Source organism: Phyllostomus discolor, chromosome 6 (genome assembly GCF_004126475.2).
Source record: "Phyllostomus discolor isolate MPI-MPIP mPhyDis1 chromosome 6, mPhyDis1.pri.v3, whole genome shotgun sequence".
Taxonomy (NCBI): Eukaryota; Metazoa; Chordata; class Mammalia; order Chiroptera; family Phyllostomidae; genus Phyllostomus; species Phyllostomus discolor.
In genome coordinates this window covers 27,887,257-27,906,660 of record NC_040908.2, presented here as the reverse complement: position 1 = coordinate 27,906,660, position 19,404 = coordinate 27,887,257, and the positions used below count along the sequence as shown (strand labels likewise).

General features: G+C 40.9%; 1 protein-coding gene across 2 annotated transcripts in view; it reads left to right on the top strand.

Moving 5' to 3' along the window:
• SRBD1 (S1 RNA binding domain 1) overlaps positions 1-19,404 on the top strand; it is a 186,018-nt gene that overhangs the window by 162,019 nt on the left and 4,595 nt on the right. The window contains exon 19 of one of the 2 annotated variants that reach the window (XM_028516493.2): positions 2,092-2,271. In XM_028516493.2, coding sequence (XP_028372294.1) covers positions 2,092-2,271 — 180 coding nt within the window. Of the gene's footprint in view, positions 1-2,088; positions 2,272-19,404 lie in introns of both variants that reach the window. The other variant, XM_028516492.2, reaches the window with a different exon arrangement.

Here is a 19,404-nt window from a genome sequence, read left to right as displayed (position 1 = left end):
CTAAATCATCCAAATTGTTCCTGTGGAGGAATGTTCACGCTTAACACAAAATTTCATGCAGATTCGTTGTTCTACTCAGTCATTTTGAATGCAATGGCCACACAGTACACATGGTTGCTCAAGGGCATCTGCTGCCCCCACTGACTAGTACAGTGAACTCATCATTGTTCACACATGTGCATTCCAGTCCACTCTTCTTGGCTGCCAGGTGACACTGATGTCACATAAAGTGTTCTTGTAATACTAACAATGGCTGGGCTTTTTGCAGACAGACTTCATATATTTCTAAAAATAAATTTTTACTTATACTACCTTTCATATATGTGTTTATTTTTAAATGCATGGAGAAGGGGTCATACTATACAGCTACTTGAAACTTGCTTTATTTGTTTCAGTGATATATCTTGAATCTCCTTCTGAATATAACATACAGGTTTATATCATTTTTTATAATGTCTGCATATTATTCAATTTATGGATGATCTATGATTTAATCAATATTCAGTTGGAAAACGTCTGTTTTAAAACTTCCCATTTTGGAACTGATTATGAAGTGCTCAAAGACTAATTGCTGTTATGTCTTTTTTTTTTTAGATTTAATTTATTTTTTAGAGCGGGAGGGAGGGAGAGAAACATCAACATCAATGTGTGGTCGCCTCTCGTGCACCCTCAATTGGGGGCCTAGCCCGCAACCCAGGCACATGTTCTGACTGGGAATCGGACTGGCAACCCTTTGGTTCGCAGGCCAGCACTTAATCCACTGAGCCACACCAGCCAGGGCTGTTTTATCTTCTTGACAGATCATACCTTTATGAGAGGGCTATTGCTCTCTAGTTGAATATTTTTTGCTTTGAAATCTGTTTCGTTTATTATCAATGTTGCTGTGTTTGCCTTTTGAGAACATGCTTGGTCTATTTTTATTTTTTAACTTTCTTAGGCATTTAATTAATTTCTGTGACTTTTATAAACAAATAGCTTTCATGGTTTTGCTGAATCATTTACTTTTACTTTCAAATTTACAGTATTCACTGATATGTTTGGACTTAATTTTCCATCTTATATATTTTCTCTTTGTGCTTTCTCATCATTTTCCTTTCATGCTGTTCTTGGGATTTACCAGTTTTCTCTTTGCTTCTCTCCTTGTTCTTCTACCATATTTCTATCTCCCCTTGGTGATTTCACGTTGTGTATCTTTTATTCTTCTGGTGGTTATATTTAAAGTTACTTTGGACTGACTTCCGGGGTCCCTGTCCTCCCCCAGAAGAAATCGAGACCCTTTGGTCCCTTCCCAGCCTTCTGCCTTTCCTCTCCCTCCCGTGATGGGATGACCTGAGATTTCATTTTCAGGCTTTTTTCTTAATATATCTGTTTTTACATTATTCATAAGAAATTATTTAACTTAATACATTTTTATGGTTTCTGTGCTTATCATGGTTTCTTGTAGCACACATTATCATTTTTCTTGAGCTCCTTTTTGCTGGAGTAGACCCTTATGAAATTCTTCTCAGAAAGGGTATTTTGTGTGGATTGTACTGTATTCCCTACATGTCTGAAAACGATTTTAATTTGCTCTCCTATTTAAATGCTAGTTTGGCTAGGTATATGATTCTAGATTCAAAATCATTTTCTCTTAAAACTTTGAACATTGCACCACATCTGTGTGTCAATGAGAAATTTGGTACCGGACTGATTCTAGTTCCTTTCAAAGAAATATGTTTTGTTTTTTCTCTTGATTTATAAAATCGTATTCTAAAGTTTCTCCACACTGTCAAACATGAGTCTTTTTCTTCTGCTTTGGGAAATCATCTTCTCCTTATTTATTTCCCTCCATTTTTCTCTTTTTTCTTCTAGAATGCTAGTTATACAGACTGAATGAATAAGTTAAGAATGTTTTTGACTTTAAGTAACAAAAATCCAATTAACAGTGTTTAAACAAATATATGGTAATTTCTGTGAAGTTAGAATGGTTAGAATCTTGTTACTGTTTGTGTATAGCAGGAAAATAAGTACATTTTTAATGAAAGAATCTTTTCTTTTTTACCCAACCTTACCGTCCTTCCCCCTACCTCTTGGTTCAAATGCGTACAGTAGTCAGCAAACGGGATCTGCGGGCCCAAACCTGGGAGTTGCCATGACGTCTCCAGCAGGTGCCGAGGTCGCAAACGAGAAGCCGGGCAAGAAGAAGAGCAAAACTGCAGCGAACGTTACACTGAAGCCAGATCCTTTGGACCAGACTTGTATTCACCCGGAGTCGTACGGCATAGCGACGAGGTAAGTCTGAGGCCCATGGAGAATTCTCCACGCCCAGTGTGGAGGTTCTCGGCAGCAAATGGCCTTTGTTTTGGCAGAAGGGAGACTTTAAATACATGACCATGTTTAACATGACAACATTTTTCAGAAGTTCCGCATTGCTGAGTTATGTGGCACATTATTTTATTTCAGTGAGGAATGAAACCATTATTCCTGGAGCAGTGTCAAGCCAATAAACCCTGGTACTAATGGTGAAGTGTGAGTCATGGAAATTGCATGGCACTCTCCTCTGTTTGTTTTGGAAATTAACAAGACACAAATGACTAGCACCTGGCTTACAGCTCATGCTTATCTAAAGATGAAGTCCTTTTGAAAGTAAACAGCCAACTCTCAGATTTCTTAAGAAATATTCCCCTGCTTGGTTATTACAGAGTCTAAGAAATGATGTACTTTTGAAGAGCGTGCATTAACCCAGAATGATAGGGGGGGTGGGGGGAGTGGGTCTGAGTGCAAGGAAACAGTCATGTAAGCATTAAAAGAAAAAACTTTAAATACCACATTTGATCCCTTCAACAAATTTTAATTAGTTCAAAACCAGTGACTTGTTACATAACTGGTTTAAGGCTTAGTGAATTAAGTAATGGTGAGGTTAAAAATAGTGACTATTTTAACTGTCATTGATTCTGAAGTGAAAATTTAAATTTGTTTTGAAATAATTGCTATTTTGTTATTTGATCAATATGATTGATTTCCGTTCTTTTAAAAATGTTTAAAAATTATGGGCTATATAACACATTATAGAGAACTTAGAAAAGAGAACAAGTAAAAAACATTTTATCAACATAACAGTGGTACTTGTTTTTCTCCCAACATTCTCTTATGAATTTTAAACATACACAAAAGTCTTTCACAATGAATTTCTATATAATACCCACGCCTAAATTTCATCATTAATATTTTACCGTGCTGTTTTTCCACTTATCTGTTTAGCCATCAGTTCATCATATTTGTTTATGCATTTTAAAAAAAAGTTATAGACATCAGTACACTTTCAACTAATAGTTCAGCATGTGTATTGACTAAAAATATATCAGTCTTAACAGTTTTTTTCCTTTAAAAAAAGGATTTATTTATTTATTTTTAGAGAAGGGAAGGAGAAAGGGAGAGAAGCATCAGTGTGAGAGAGAAACGTTAATTGGTTGCCTCTTGCACATGCTCCGACTGGGGGCTGAACCAGTAACCGAAGCATGTGCCCTCACTGGGAATTGAACTGGAGACTGTTCAGTTTGTGAGACAACATCCAATCAACTGAACCACACCAGTCAGAGGAGTTTTGTGGGGGTTTTTTTTTTTTGAGGTAAAATTCCCATAAAGTTTTAGTAAATAAATACTTGTCTCTGTGTAACTAACTCATCATCCTAAAACGTTCCCTTACACCTACCTCTTCCCAGATAGTCACTGCCCCATCCTCCCCGAGCAAACCACATGTTCTGATTTTTCTCTGCCAAAGATTAGTTTGCTTCATCTAGAATTTCTTATAAATATTACCAAACAGTTGTATGCGATTATGTAAGGCTTCTTTAGTATAATGTTTAGAGATTTTTATTCATGCTGTAATAAGTATTAGTAGCTTGCTCCTTTTTATTGCTGAGTAATATTCCATTGTATGAATATATCACAGTTTATTCCCATTGTCAAAGGAAATTTGCCTATTTCTGCTGTTTTATTCTCATGAAAAAAGCTGCTATGAACATTCTTGTACAATGTTTTTGTGGTTATTGACATTTTTTTCCCATTTATCTTGGAAAAATACTTAGGACGGGATTTGCTGGGTCATAAGGTAGATGAATGTTTAGTTTTCTTAGAAACTGCTAGAATTTATTCCAATGTAGTTGTACCATTTTACACGTTCACCAGTAATGCTTAAGAGTTCTGGTTACTTCCTATCTTTGCCATCATTTGAGGTTAGTCTTTTTGATTTTAGCCACCCTAAGTGTGTGTGTGGTGGTGGTGTTCTGTGGGTTCGTGTTTGGATTTCTTCAATGACATTGAACACTTTCTCATGCGCTTGTTAGCCATTTGTGTCTCTTCTTTTGTGAATTATCTGTTCATGTCAGTTAGCCATTTTCTAGCCGACTTGTTTCTCTTTGTATTAATTGAGTCTTGGGAATTTTGTTGTATTGATTTGAGGGGGATGGAGGTGGAGGAACATTGATTTGTCGTTTGACGTATTTGTGCCCTCACTGGTTGTTTCTCGTGTGTGCCCTGACTGCGGACCAACCCCCAGCGTTGGTGTGTCGGGGTGACGCTCTAACCGACTGGGGCACGTGGCCAGGACTGATTGTAGGAATTTTTAAAATATACTCTGGGCACTAATCCTTCTTGAATGTACGTTTCAAAAATATTTTGTCCTAGTTTGTGGCTTACCTCTTTATTTTCTTATTGGTGTCTTTAAATGAGCAGAAGTTTTTAATTTTGATGATGTCTAATTTATCAACTTTTATAGTTATTGCTGTCCAAGTCCTATGTAAGAAACCTTTGCCTACCTTAAGTCAGGCAATTCAGTTTTGTGTATAGATTGAAGTATGGGTCAAGATTCATTTTCTTTCTTCATTATGAATATTTAGTTATTCCAGCACCATGTATGAAAAACAGCAACACATCTTGCCTTTACCCACTGCTTCGGTGACTGTTGAAGATGGCAGTCGAAGCCTCTGGCCCTCGGTTCTGTTCCGCTGACCTGTTTGCCAGTACCACACTATGTTGATTACTGTAACCTTATGGTAAACCTTGAAGCCAGATAGTATGTCATTTAATTTTGTTCCTTTAAAGTATTTCTCTGAATATTCTAGATGATGAGCATTTTCCTACACATTTTAGAATGAGCTTGTCAATTTTCATTAGAAAACAAAAAAAAATCTGGTGGATTTATGATTTGGGATTACCCTGAGTCTGTAGGTGAATATAGGGACAGTTGATGTTTTCTTAATATTTATTAAGTCTTTTTGGTCATGAGTTTATTATGCCTTTTTATTTATTTAGGTGTTTTTTCATTTCTCTCCACAATGTTTTTTAGTTTCCATTGTGCTCATTTTTATTTTATGTTTTTCAACAGTTTTTTAATTTGCTGCTAATATGTAAAAATATAATTGATCTCGATAGTAACTTTGTGTCCTACACCCTTGCTGAATTTTACTCACTAGTTTTTTAAGCTGTCAGCAAATAGATAAAATCTTTTCTTCTTTTTTTTTTATCTTCATGCTTTTAATTTCTTTTTCCTGTTTACTGCAATGGTCAGGACCGTTGGAGCTGTGCTGAGTGGGAGTGGCGAGGGTGGGTGTTGTTGCCACGTTCTTGGTCTTCTAGCACACAGTTCTCATTGTTTTAGTATTAAAAACACAAAATTGGGGTCTCATAGTGATGATATTTTTAGTGTTGTATGAGAAGGTGCCTTTTTCTGTTTGTTTTCTGATATAAGCACATTTTTTTTTGGTTCCTGAATATTCCTTTTTTAAAAAGGCTAAATCATGTGATTGAACTGTAATTTATTGATAGTAGTACTAGTAATGATCCTTATGGCAGACTCCTAGAAGTGAAATTTCTCTGCCAAAGGATTTGAAGTTTATGTGACTCTTGATATACATTGCCAAGGAGCATGGTGTTTTATAATGCCACCAGCAATGTCCAAGCCTGATGATCTCTAATTTTTCCCGTCAGACGGGACGTCGCTGCCAGTTCTCACAAGTCAGTTTCTGCACGTGCAGCATAGAAAGCCCTGCCAATGGCTTCGCCCCACTCTGTGCACTTTGGGGGTGCCCTTGTCTCTTAGAGGCCGGGTACTTGTGCACTGTGTCTACTTTTTTTTTTTTTTTACTATTTTTGTTGTTTATAAAGACTTCTTAAAAGTGTTATTTACATATATGGGTTCTCTATTAAACTGTTTTTTCTATTAAATGTTAAAATGGCTTGTTGTATGGGCTGCAGTTATTTCCTAGTGTGTTTGCCTTTTCTTTCTGTCTACAATGCTATCATGTTTTTGAACTATGAATGTGTAATTTTTGTGAAGTAAACCTGTCCTTTTTCTTGCTTTTATGTAAATTGGTCTTAAGATCTCTGATCTCTAAGATTAATTCAGTGATCCCCAGTTTTTTATATTTTTTATGATTTTTATTTTTTACTCTATGAGTTTCCTTGTTTATGGTTTTTTCCATCACTTAGACCATGCAAAGCCCTGTGGTGGGGCCTGAAGGACATAAACATGAGTCGAGGCGGCTTATGCTCTCAAGGAGCCTTCCCAAGCAGGGCAGGACTTGCCTACCGATAACCCCAGCAGAGGTCGGTAATTTGTCAGCTCTTTTTCAAGCCCATGGTTGTTCAGAGGAGAAAGAGGTCATATCCATATAAGAGTATCTTACAAAGTTTCATGCAGGAGGTGGCATTTGGGGTAGGTCTTTGGGGCTTTCACCCAGCAGAAATTGGAAAAGAGATATTTAAAGAGTTAAAGACAGGAAAATGTAGCTCAGGTAGGCTTTGGGGAGTAGTTAATAGTCCAGTAAAAACAATTCATTGAGTACTGCCTCATCGCCAGGCACTGTAGAAGCATCATCTTGTTTAAACCCAACAGCAGTTCTTTTCTTTCACTCGAGGATATATTTCATTGATTTTAAGACAGACAGAGAGAGAGATATCTTTCAGTTTTCTCCTGTACATGCCCCAAATGGGGATCGAACCCACAATGTATGTATATGCCCTGACCAGGAATCAAACCTGTAGACTTTTGTTATACGGGATGATGTTCCAACCAACTGAGTCACCTGGCCAGCAATCTAATAAGGTGCTACTATTATTGTTCCCACTTCTTTAAGTACAGTTCAGAATGTCAGCTGGGTACAGTAAGTTATCTGACATAACTCAGCTGATGGAACCAAGATTTGACCCCCATCTGTGGTGCTCCATTGCCTGAACTTTTAACCAGGTCAGTTAAAAGGCTATTTTGAAACCAGATTTAAATATAATCATAATGGGCTTTCAGATTAAGGGTATCATACCCTTAAAGACAGTATGTATTAAGCACAGAAAAGTAGCAAGAGGATTGTGACTTGTCTTATGTGTGCCTCTTAAGGAACAAAAAAGAGAGTGAGAGAAAGAAGGAAACGAGTATCTGGAACATGCTGGCTTCGAGTGTGGCTCTCTGTCATCACACGGCTGAAATTAGACTCTCCTTCCTCTGGAGAAAGCATTACCTCCTCCAATAAAGGAAACTCTGCCTATTTATTTTATTAAAGGATCTGTAGGAAATGAATTTTTCACTTAGAGTGTGTAGAACTTTATGCTGTTTTGCTGCAAATGTGATGTTTCCTGAATTTTGCATTAAAAAGAATTCCCTTTCATTATGTCTTTTAGAATGAGGTGTGTGCATTTCAAAATAAGCAGCTTGATAATGATCATACTGGTACCTTTTCACTTCAGGAGAGGAGTGGGGTGTAGAGCAGGAATGGCATATTCACCCCAGAGACGTGCCCATCTCTGCCAGAGATGTTTTTAAGAGAGAGGTGGGGGGTGGGGGGGGAGAGAAAGGAATAGTGCAAGGTCTTTAGGAAATGCCAATTTAAAAAAACATAGTAAAAGAATCGGTATTATAGAAGGCGAAGGGGAACACAGGATGAAGAAACCTATTGCTACAGATAGATACTCTCTCAGCAGTCCTTTGGAGCTGTTTTGTTCTAAATCTCTTACTTGTTTCAGGGTCTTCTCACATTTACCTGAGTGCTTTACTAAGAAAACCCAGCGCTGCCATGCAGTCCCCTTTCTTCGACTGTCTCTGTGTCTTTCCTCACTCGGTCCCGTACTTCCTCAGCTGCCCTTCCACCTCGTGATTCTGTGTGGTTTTTCCCCACCCTCGCTTCTCACAGGCTGCCGAGGACTCCACCTCAGCGTTGTCCTGGTCTCTCTGTCACTGCCTGGCCTCTGTAAACATTTGGGGAGGAGGAGGTGGTGACAGCTAAAGGAGCAAGGTCTTTTAGCTTTATAAAACTGTATGCCTTGCATGACTCTTGTATCTTCAGTGTCTCCCCCAGCTGCTCCTCTCATTGTGCCCCGCAGACGTGTTATGTGGTGGTCCCCCTCTCTCCACTCCCTGAGAGCTTTAGGCAGCACCACCTTTCCTCTTGTTTCCCCCAGAATCTCTGTCTCATTGCTCCTGCTTTTCATTGCCACGCTCAGAAGAATACCCTGCCTCTAATCCTTCCCGCTTGCCTCGTCCCAGTGCCTGGTGGATTTGGCCTCCATCCTTCTGTACTTCTGAAGTCACTCTTTCGACTAGCCATCTCCTGATCGTCCAAGCCAGGGCCTTTTTCATCCTCACACCACTGATTCGTTCTGCCACGTTTGACACCATCAGCCTTCTGACCTTCCAGAACTCTTGTTTTCTTAATCGATTTTCGCTGGCCCTCTAAATGCAGACAGTCTTCAAGGTTTGTTTGTTTGTTTGTTTACATTTGCTACCTTCTCCTCTTGCACTGGGTGGTCATATGCACTCACGTGACTCCCTTTATCTGGCACTTCTCCACTGATCATCCCAACGCTTCATTTCAATTCTCCAGTCCAGGCTTTTCTCCTCAGCTCTAGCTCTCCCTTTCCATTCGCCTGAGAGGGATTTTCTCTTTAATATCTTTGCAACTCAAACTCAGTGTATGTAAAAGCAAAACTCGTATCCTCTTTTTATCCCTTCCTTTGTAACTCCCTCTGCTCCTCACATCAATTCTCCTCACAGCCCTATGCGAAAACAAGACAGACAAAGAATCAAAAGGACTCGGCCTTTCTCTCTCGTCCCATAATGAATGGTTAATGGCATTACTGTCTTTTCATTAACCAGGGCTGGAATTGACAGAATAACTCATCTATTCATCTCAAAATTCCATACCCGATTTGCTAGGCTGGTGGCAATTGAATTTAAGGTTGGTTATGATTGTGGGCTGCAAGCTCCAGGAAGCGTCTTGTGAATCTGGTTTATTCTTTCCTTGGCCTCTAACACAGACTGATATGGCAATATTTGTTTGGTGAAAGAATAAATGACAGAATTAGGAAATGGAAAGATGGCTACATAGAAGAACAGCAGGAAAGAGAACTACTCGGGATTTGACCATCTCAATTGTCAAGGAGCAAAATGAAATGTCTAGCTTTACTTCAAACTAAATATTTTTTCTGTAGTCTAAACTGGCTGAGGAAGTTGTGTAAGCAGAACTGTTGATAGAACATCTAGATCATTCTTTCTGCTGGTGTCTGTCCCACATGCTGAGTGAGTAGTTCTTTCAGAATCCCTTGTGGATTGAAGGGATTGGGGACCTCCCCACATTGAATCTCATGCCTCCACAGAGTATTAAGTTCAGAGCTCAGCCTTCCCGGATTTTACAGACAAGAAAACAGAGACAGACCATGAAAGAGGATTACTTACCATTTGCTGTCATCATCCAGAAATTGTCACGATGTCCCCATGTGTGAGTGATTTCATTGTTGGGTAATATGGGCCAGGAATAAAATTGCTGCTTTGTTATGAGTAGAATGAAGCCCAGACATAATTTAGGGGTTGCTACTCCCCCATGCCTCTTTGTTTTTGTCCCACCATTTTGGTTGATCAAGAGAGCCAAAGGCAAGTATCCGATTTCCCCTTTTCCTTGAATAGGGTGCCAGGAGGCGGTGCTCTGTGCTGCATGTTATGCTGATTTGTACATGTCACAGGGAGACCTGGCCCGCTCCCAAAGAATCTGCTGCATTAAGACTTTGATTCACTCCATATAGTTAAGCTTGAAAGTTCTTATGTTCTTGATTCAACTTGAGAAATGCCAGGGAGTTTAATGTCAAGACTGTCTCTTGGCACTCATTTTGATAAAGCATTAGCTAGTATTTAATTGTTATTTCCATTACAGTCTTTAGGGAGAAATTTTTAAAAGACTAGTTTCTAGAATTGGTTAGCAGCCTGTGTAGCAGGAATGTGACATGCAATACCATTCTACCAGACTAGGCAAGTATATTATCAAGGAGTTGGTTTGTGTCAATATCTGCACTGTGATAGTAGCACTGTGATATTTCCGTTGTTACTGATGATGTACCCATTACTGAGCCTTGCAGTCAATGTTGAAAAGTATGTTTCCAGAGTGTGTAAACACCATTACTTTAGATGAGATCAGGTGCATTCGGGGTTGTATGGCCTTACACAAGAGCCATTAATTTGCAATATAGCTCGGGAAAGAAGTGATCACATAACTCAACAAAATAGTATACTTGGAGAGATGAGGGTCTTCCTTACAAAAACCAGGCAGTGTTTATTCTTAATATATAAAAACTTGTGTTAGTTTTTTAAGACCAAAAATTTGGTCAAAGGGCACAAACTTCCAGTTGTAAGATGAATAAGTTCTAAAGATATATATACAGCGTGGTGATTACAGCTAATAACACTGTATTATATACTCAAAAGTTAGTGAGTAGATCTTCAGTGTTCTCACCACAGAAATGGTAATTATGTGACCCAGTGGAAGTGTTTGCTGATGATATGGTGGTGATCGTTTTGTAGTTACATCAGCATATCAAATCAGCATATTGTATCCCTTAAAATTATATTATGTTATATGTCATTTATATCTCAGTATGGCTGGGGGGAAAAACAAAAGTAGAATTAACCCAACAGATACACAAGGACTCTGTGGTGAGATAGAGGGGCCCACCTGGTGCCCCTGGGCTGAAAGCAGTTGGGGGACAGCAGGGGCGGGGGTCCTCTTGGCGGCCTTTCCTCGCTCTCGGCCGCACAGCTCCAGTCAGACCGGCCTGACGGACTGGCGGGCGTGCGGAAGCCCTTCAGGGAGTGAGCACATTTCGGTGTGTTTCGTCCTCCCTCCTGTTGGAGGGTTTAGTTTCTCTGAACTCTTCTCTCAGAATTGCTTTCAGAGGTTTTATCACATTCTTTCCAACTTTAGCTTTCTGCCCAGAAAGGAAAGAAGTTTTCTAGTTAATAAGTAGCTGTAATGCAAAAAGTTTAGATTGTTGTCTTTATTTCAAAACAAAACAACAGCAGTAGCGCAATGACATTCGCAGATTTAATATTCGTAGTTTCAACTGTGACCCTGAAGCCCTGTGACTTGTACTTTTCCTGAGGGGTGAGTCAGTGGAGCCTGCCGAGTGTGTCCAGCACACCTCCCCACATCCACAATGCACTGCGGCTTTACTCTACCTTCCCAGCCAGCTAACTCCGCGATGACAAAAACATGTTTCTTTGTAGGAACCGGGCCTGAAATGAAACCTAAATAAAAATGCTGTAAAATAAATGAAGATTAGGTTAACAGACCTAAGAAATTATTTGCAAATTTGAAAGATCTTAAATTTTTCTGGACTTGCCTCACAAAAGTTGGCAGATTCAGACATGAAAATTAAGGCAGAATCATTTCTGGCTTTTTGATAAGTGATATCTTAGGGTGTGTATCAGTAGTTATCTATATTAACTTCTGTGGAGCTATGATTAAACGATATTAGATTGTCTTTTCATAAAGAAACACAACACCATAAAAGAGTGGTCAAATCTAAAATCTAAAGATGATAAATAGATTAGTAAAAGAGGTTTTTTTCTTGTTAGTATAAAAACGAAAACATCTTACTGTAGTTTCCAGAAGAAACACTTCACAAAAGAGAAAAGTGATGAAGAGAATCTGCCCACGTGGGGGTCAGATGATCAGGCGGTGGGGTTCCTAGGAATTGGCCGCGGTAGGGAAGGTCTCCTGTGCCATGGCAGCACACACGCACACGGAGCAAGGCTGGTGGAGGACCCCAGGAAGTTTAAGAATCCTGAGTCGGTGTAGTTTCAGCCTGCCTGGGTTCAAATCTGGGAAAGTTATTTGCCCTCCCTGCCCTTCAGTTTCCTTGTCTGTTAAATGAGGATAATAACAGTACATATCTGGCGGGATTACATGAGTCACAATAGAATTCTTAGCACCTGGGACAAAAAGCTTCTTGTTGTCGCCATGATTATCGTTGCTGTTGGTTTTGTTGTGGTTGAGGAGGAGCTGTCGAGCTGAGCCTAAGAGAAAAGGAGGAAGGGGTGGCTTATGACTGTTAGTCTCCCAGAGGGAAAGAATTCTGCCATGAGATCTAGATATAATTTGAGTCATTTAACATTGCTAATTACTGTGCACACTGGGTTGTGGACCTGGAGAAAGCGCTGGTCTCTTGCTTATGGTACCCAGAGAAAGATGATGGAAGAGAACCCAGTGGAGGAGGAAGGAGGGAGCGGCAGGCCAGCCGCAAAGCCACACTTGCTTCAGTCTCTTACATCTCCCAAGTATTTGCCCTTCCTCTCGTCTCTTCCTCAGGTTCAGATCACTCAGTCTGGAGCCTGAAACTCAGTAGGGTATCGATTTAGTCTCTGTTATCTCCCTCTCCCTCCCTCCTTCCTGTCCCCAGCCCAGCTATGGATTTTAATCTTAGCCTGGCTTCTGACTCTCTGTGTGACCATAAGCAAATTACTTTGACCTCAACTGCACACTCTCCCCATGGAGTACAGATGGCTCTGCCCATTCGGAGGACACCCAGGGCATGCATGGCAATGGCAAACGTTAGGCATTTTTCCATTTCGGGAAAGGAGGCTTCCTCGACAGGATGGAATCCACAGTGAAAAGCTGTTTCCCGAGGACGACGTCCTTTACCCTGATCCACGGCTGCGTCCCCTGGTCGCGTCGGAGCTGTTTCATTTCAGCTCTGCCGTCACCAGCCTGTGTGTTTCTGGGTTCCACCTTTCTATTTGCGCTTCTCTTTCAACTGTTCGCAGGCAGTAATCCACATTATGGCTTTACAGCCAGTAAATTAAATTATATGAATTCTGAACAGTGTTTTTGAGCTGTTAGAGAGTCTGCAGCCTTTGAAACCACTAACTTAATTTGGTCCAACTCTTATTTGGTAACTCAAACAGAGCCAAACTTTTTCCTTTTGAATTTGGTTTTAAAAATAATAAATTGCTCCCAGGCAGTGGTCCTGGGTGCCAAATTTTTATCTGGGATCTAAATTTTCTGTGTGCATTAAAAAAATCCCCCAAAGTAAAGGGGTGAGGAGTGCTGATGAAGATGTGATGTATGACAACTTTTACCTTGTTATACAGCCTTGCGGTCTTAGCCATGTCGCTTTGGACAGGTCACCTTGCCTGGATTTTGATTCGCTTGTCTGCAAAGCTGCAGCCACAATAAATTTTTGAGAAAATGAAATGAAACCCTCTCTCAGAGTCTCTGTTTACCTGCATGTAAAACCCTGCCTCTGAAAGAGCAGATGTAAGTGGGAGATTGTTCCAGCCTACTGTCATCACAGGTCTCCCTCCTCCGTAAGCAAATACTTAATGAAGAAATCTGGGTGCGCTTTTCTAAATCATTCTCAGTTGGCTCCAGCATTTTGGCACATTCCTTTGAAGAGCCTTGATTTTAGCAAATCTTTATCATTTGAGGATGTGTGGTGTGTGAGTTTAAAACAGCCAAGAGACAGTGGGAAGAGGGTGATCAAGCTCAGTAATATTGGGTTGTTGGAGCATTTTTTAAAAGATTATATTTATTTATTTTTAAAGAGGGGAAGGGAGGGAGAAAGAAAGGGAGAGAAACATCCGTGTGTGGTTGCCTCTCACACTCGCACTGACACCCCCTCCCCACCCCCTGCTCCAGGGACCTGGCCCACAACCCAGGCATGAGCCCTGACTGGGAATTGAACTGGTGACCCTTTGGTTCACAGCCTGGCACTCAGTCCACTAAGCCACACCAGCCAGGGCAGTTATTGGAGTATTTTTGGTTCTTTTTATGTGGGGGAGGGGGGAGATTGTTTCTTAAAATGTAAGAACTATTTTTCCTTTGTTACTTATAGATTTATTTTTAATGCAATTCCTAAAACAGGATTATAGAAATCTTTAGAGCAGTCACAGCATTTCAGTACATGATACCTTCCCCTTTGTGTATACATACTTATGCTCTCTTAGATGTATATACATTTGGTTTTTTTAATTATAATTTTAATTATATTATAATCACACAGTATATCATATCTACAAGTGGTTCTGAAATAGGAAGAGCCACATAAATACTGCTAAGGATACATTCTTCTACATACAATTAATGTAACACGCATCAAGTATCCAGTTTCTATACATGTATAAATTTCAAAAAGAAGGAAACATTTAGTAAGTTCTTCTGAAGTTAGAAGCAGATAACAGTCTGATACTCTTAAATTTTTTGGAAGACAGACTGTATTCCTTAATCTTTAGTAACTTATCCTTTTCAGTTCCTCTTAGGCTTTTTCTCCACCCTCCCCACCGCCCCCCCCCACCCCCGCTGCTTTTCATAGAGGCAGGAGTGTGTTTAGATGCAGGAGGTGCCCCGAAGACTCCGAACAGTGCTGAGCCAGTGCTGCTAAAATTGCCCCCACCGCTGCCCAGATAGCTGCACACCATTTAAAGCTGTACCCACAGATCAAAATCTGTAAGGACTGTCAGAGCAACCCCATTGCTCTTTCTGAAAAGGTTACATTTTTTAAAATTGTTTTTATTTTTTAAATTAAAAGTATATTTATTAATTTTAGAGAGAGAGGAAGTGGGAGAGAAATATCAGTGTGAGAGAGAAACCATCAATTGGTTGCCTGCTATATGCACATCAATCGGGGATTGAACCCATAACGTAGGTGTGTGCCCTGACCAGGGATCGAACCCCCAACCTTTTGGTGCATGGGATGATACTCCCTCCAACCAACTGAGCCCACACTGGCCAGGACAGAAAGGGTTACAATTTTTAAAAGTTTGTCTTTGGCATGTAAATTTTAAAAAGCCAGTCAGCTGTAAGTTCTTGTGAAAAATGACTCACTGTAACTTTTTGTGGTTGATTATGTACTAAGAAAAGCCATTTAAATATTATCCTCACTTACCCACTAGCTTCTATTGCACAGTAGGTGGCTCTGGGGGCTTCTCCATAAATGCATTCTACTTGAATTTACCATTGCTCATGGATTTTGCACCAGCTAAGATTTTTAAGGATTCTGGCTCCGTTCAGGGTCTCGGTTTAATAAAGAGGTTAGAAGTTTGAGAAGGTTCATTGACGGTGGTTATGGTGCAGTTCACACTGCCGTCCCTTGGATCCCACCACCGAACCAACAGGTGCGCTCCGCAAAGCCGGCACTGCTCCCTGCTCACCGGTGTGAGGTCCGCTCCCCGTGGATGGGGTAAAAAAAGTAGCAGGTTTTTCTCTTTTGTTGCCTTAGAATTTATAGTCAGTCTTTAATATTAAGTGCAACAGATTTAAAAATACATAGTATCTTTGGTTTTCAGTGTGACAAACTATTACTGAGTTGTCATCTGCCTCCCACTGTTCAATCGACAATCACAGTTAGAAGGGCAGGCCTTCCCCAAGAGCATAAGCTCTCGTTGTGCATCACTGGATGCCTACCAGTATTACATGTGACCTGCTTTGTCTGTCTGTACCTGTTTATTTCTAAAGGGACTACGCTACTGCAACTGTTTTATTATTTTTAAAGATTTTATTTATTTATTTTTAGACAGAGGGGAAGGGAGGAAGAAAGAGGTAGAGAAACATCAGTGTGTGGCTGCCTCTCGGGCACCCCCAACTGAGGACCTGGCCCACAACTCAGGCGTGTGCCCTGACTGGGAATCGAACCAGAGACTGCCTTTGGTTCTCAGGCCAGCACTCAGTTCACCGAGACACACCAGCCAGGGCTGTTCTTGCAATTTAATGTTTGTTTTATTGATGTAATTCCTTTAAAGCTGAGTAAAACTGATGGATAAAAATAAACAAGTATAAAAGTCTCTCTTAAAAGCGTTAAGAATAGATGACAATGAGATCTTGGCCCTTGTGGCATGGAGTTTGTGGAGGTATGAATCCTGTGTGTTTGGCCCCCACACACAGGCTAACACTAAGTCGATTTTAAAGTGACGGTGTTGCATCGCCATGGTTCTTCTGCACTCTGTGGAGTATCATGTTTCTTAAACAGCCAAGAAACATGGAGCAGCCTGGGCTGGCTCCTAAATTTGTCCCTCTATGCCGGAAGTGATTACATAAAACTGAATGGCTATATCCGAACTCATGTGAATTTTGAGGATTTATTTTTCAGGAAAAAATTCTTACAAAGACTTGGAGCGCCTCTGTAGCGAGTTTCTGTGGGAGATATCAGCACTTGCAGGTTGTGTGCCGTTCTGTGTGAGGAGCAAGCATGGTCTCTGCGGCAGGTTCTGTATCTAACTTAGTGCAGATGCACGCTAAAGGGACACGATGTGCTCATTTGTTGCACTTACGCTACTTTCTTACTTTAAGTAAGATGGGTGAAATTACATATTAAATAAAAACAGCAGCCCAGGCAGTAGTCCTTAGCAAACTGAAAAAGCCTTCCAGAGACAGAGGAGAAAATGAAAGTATGACTTTAGTAACTCACCGACTTTTGAGAGAATTGTCTGTTTAAGTACATTTGTATAACGTCTTCGTGGGACTTAGCAACGTTAACTGTCTAATGTTTAAAACCAGTGTGCCTTTAAATTGTGCTGGTGAAATGTTACCAAAAGTATTGTTATTTATAGTTTAACTAAATATTGCAGTTCCACTTTTGACATAACTGCAGTTAAAAAGACACGCACTGCCATGTATTGCATGAAACTCCAGTCAGTGAAAACAGCCGCACAGCCTTGGGAACATTATTTAACCTCCCTGAACCTCGCTGTTCCTCTTCTGTATGGACTCATGCCTGCCTCTCAGGGTCCTCGCCGGGGCTGAAGGAGGAGGTCTGCCGAGCACCAGCCTGACGCTCGCGCTTCCCCCTCAGTGCGCGCCCGCTGGCGCTCCGCGTGCAGGCATCGTGGGGCGCAGTGCATTTTATACCGCGCTTTCGAGCCCCAAAGTACTTTGTATTGAATATTACTTATTACACTTACTTCTAAAACGAAACTTTGGTTTGGATATTGCTTATCACACTCAGTCCTAGGGTGAAAATTCAGAACATGTGGAATGGACTTGGGGAGGTATTTAAAGAACCCATGTTTGGGCGGCTGCTGAGCATCAACCGTTGTTTCCCGTCATCCGCAGTGAAACGTGTCGGAAGTCCAGCCAGGCAGCGGTGACCCGAGTGCTCTTCCCGGTTCACTCCGCAGTCCCTCTCCCCTCCGGTGTGCTGTTTTCCTCTTCCTGCAGCCCCGCTGTAACTTAAGTTTTCACAATTAAAAAGCACTTGACTTCATTCCATCGTCATTTAAAAATAGGTTTGATCAATTCAAAGCATCAGCTGAGAGCAGGATGTGGTCCTTTGCCACTGATTGCAGTTACCAGTGCCCTCAGGCCTCTGTGCGTGAGAATGAACATGATATATGAAATACGCATTCAGGTTAGACAGGCCGATCTTCTTTTTACATCCGCAACCACTATAAACCGAATTCTTTGCATGGAATTGCCTTTGGTAGCAGTTAGTTGCACACACAGCCTTAAGCCTCTTGAGCCACTGTTTGTGTTATTGAGACCAAGCCTTGTACAGTGCTTTGGGAAGTCTCTGCCGTATAGTTACTTTTATCAATTATAAAATGCAACTCGAGGTTATAGATTTCCAGCTCACGAATATACTTTTTTGGCACTTTAGCAGTTGACTGTGGGCGGGAGTCTTGGGGATTTGAAAGATACTCTGCTAAGTAGCCAGTAGCAGAGCACTCAAGACAGCAGGGTAAATACCAGGGAAGCCTGCTCAGCAGGGCGCGCATCGCTGAGAAAGCTGAGCGAGGAAGTCGGCTGTGGGCAGAGGCTGTCTGTACTACCTGCCCCGTCAGTCACAGCCTCGGCAGCTGTTCCCCGTCAGCACGGCCCGTGTGTGCTGCTGCCCATCCATCAGCACTCACAGATGCTGGCTGCCTCTGCGGTGGGCCGGGGAGGCCATGGACCACAGGACCACGGGCTAATAGGGTAGATCTGACTGGCCACCAGTTTGGGTGGAAACTCCTTTCCAAAAAAGGAGACCAGGCACCAAGTCCTTGGTCTTTTCATTAGACAATTAACCAAAATATACTCTCAAAAGAATTATTTAGATTTTGGAGAATCTGTTTTTGACCAACAATATGGCTATAGAGATGGAAGAGGGTTGCACATTTCAAGCCGATGAGACTCGATGGTTAACTGAGAGGTGAGAGAGCTTCCCCCCAGACTTTAGATTATCGGTGCCGACTGTCACCGAGGAGGCCTCTTCTGATTGGACAGAGCAGTGCAGAGAAGACTGGGAGCCACGGGCCCACCTTTGCAACGGTGCAGCAACCTGCCAGAGGGGCTGCATCCCGCTTCTGTTCGTGGCCTCCAACACCCCCCTTTTCCCTTCCTGTGTTCCCAAGACATCCTTAGAGGAATGGATTTGAGGGCATTAGTGTCACTGTCTGATGGCTGTGCTGACATTTTTAAAGTGTCATTAATCATAGGAAACAAACCTTAATGATGGAGAAAAATACCCAGCCAAGGAATATCAAGAAAGTGAGCTACAGCCCAGTCTTCAGATGAGATTGAGGGAAAAAGCATCTTAACCCTTTCATTGGTTTTTTTCTTAATTAACTTATTACTGAACTCCAAAAGCTAAGTAATTGAGCTAACTGTTCAAACAAGGGAAGTAATAAACATAGCAAAGGGAAATTGGGAAAGGCAGATACTTGTATTTTGTAAATATTGCAGGCATATAATGTATAAAGTTTATAAAGATAATGTTCATTCTAAGGTTATATAATTGCAGCCTTACTTGCTTCCATCACTTCCATTTTGGAAGAAATGTAGTTTTTCTTTGTGATATCCCCTGCTGTACTTTTTCCTGCTGATGCTGAATATACTTAATGTACTTGATTTCAATTGGACCATGTGAGGCCTGACTGTTGATGGAATTTGAGAATCATTAAGCCAATAGCATGCTTGCACAGGTCATCCTGGGTATTTTACAAAGGTAAAAAATAGAGTGATTCATTTGTCAAAACTGGCAGTGCTTGTTGAGTAGTTTGCTGGAATTTTATATAATCAATTCATTGTTGATATAAAGTAATTTAAGTTCAAATATGTTTTTCTACTCAAATTTTAGGAAACATGAGGTAAATATAGGTGTCCTTAATTAGGAAATACACATGACACTGAGCTC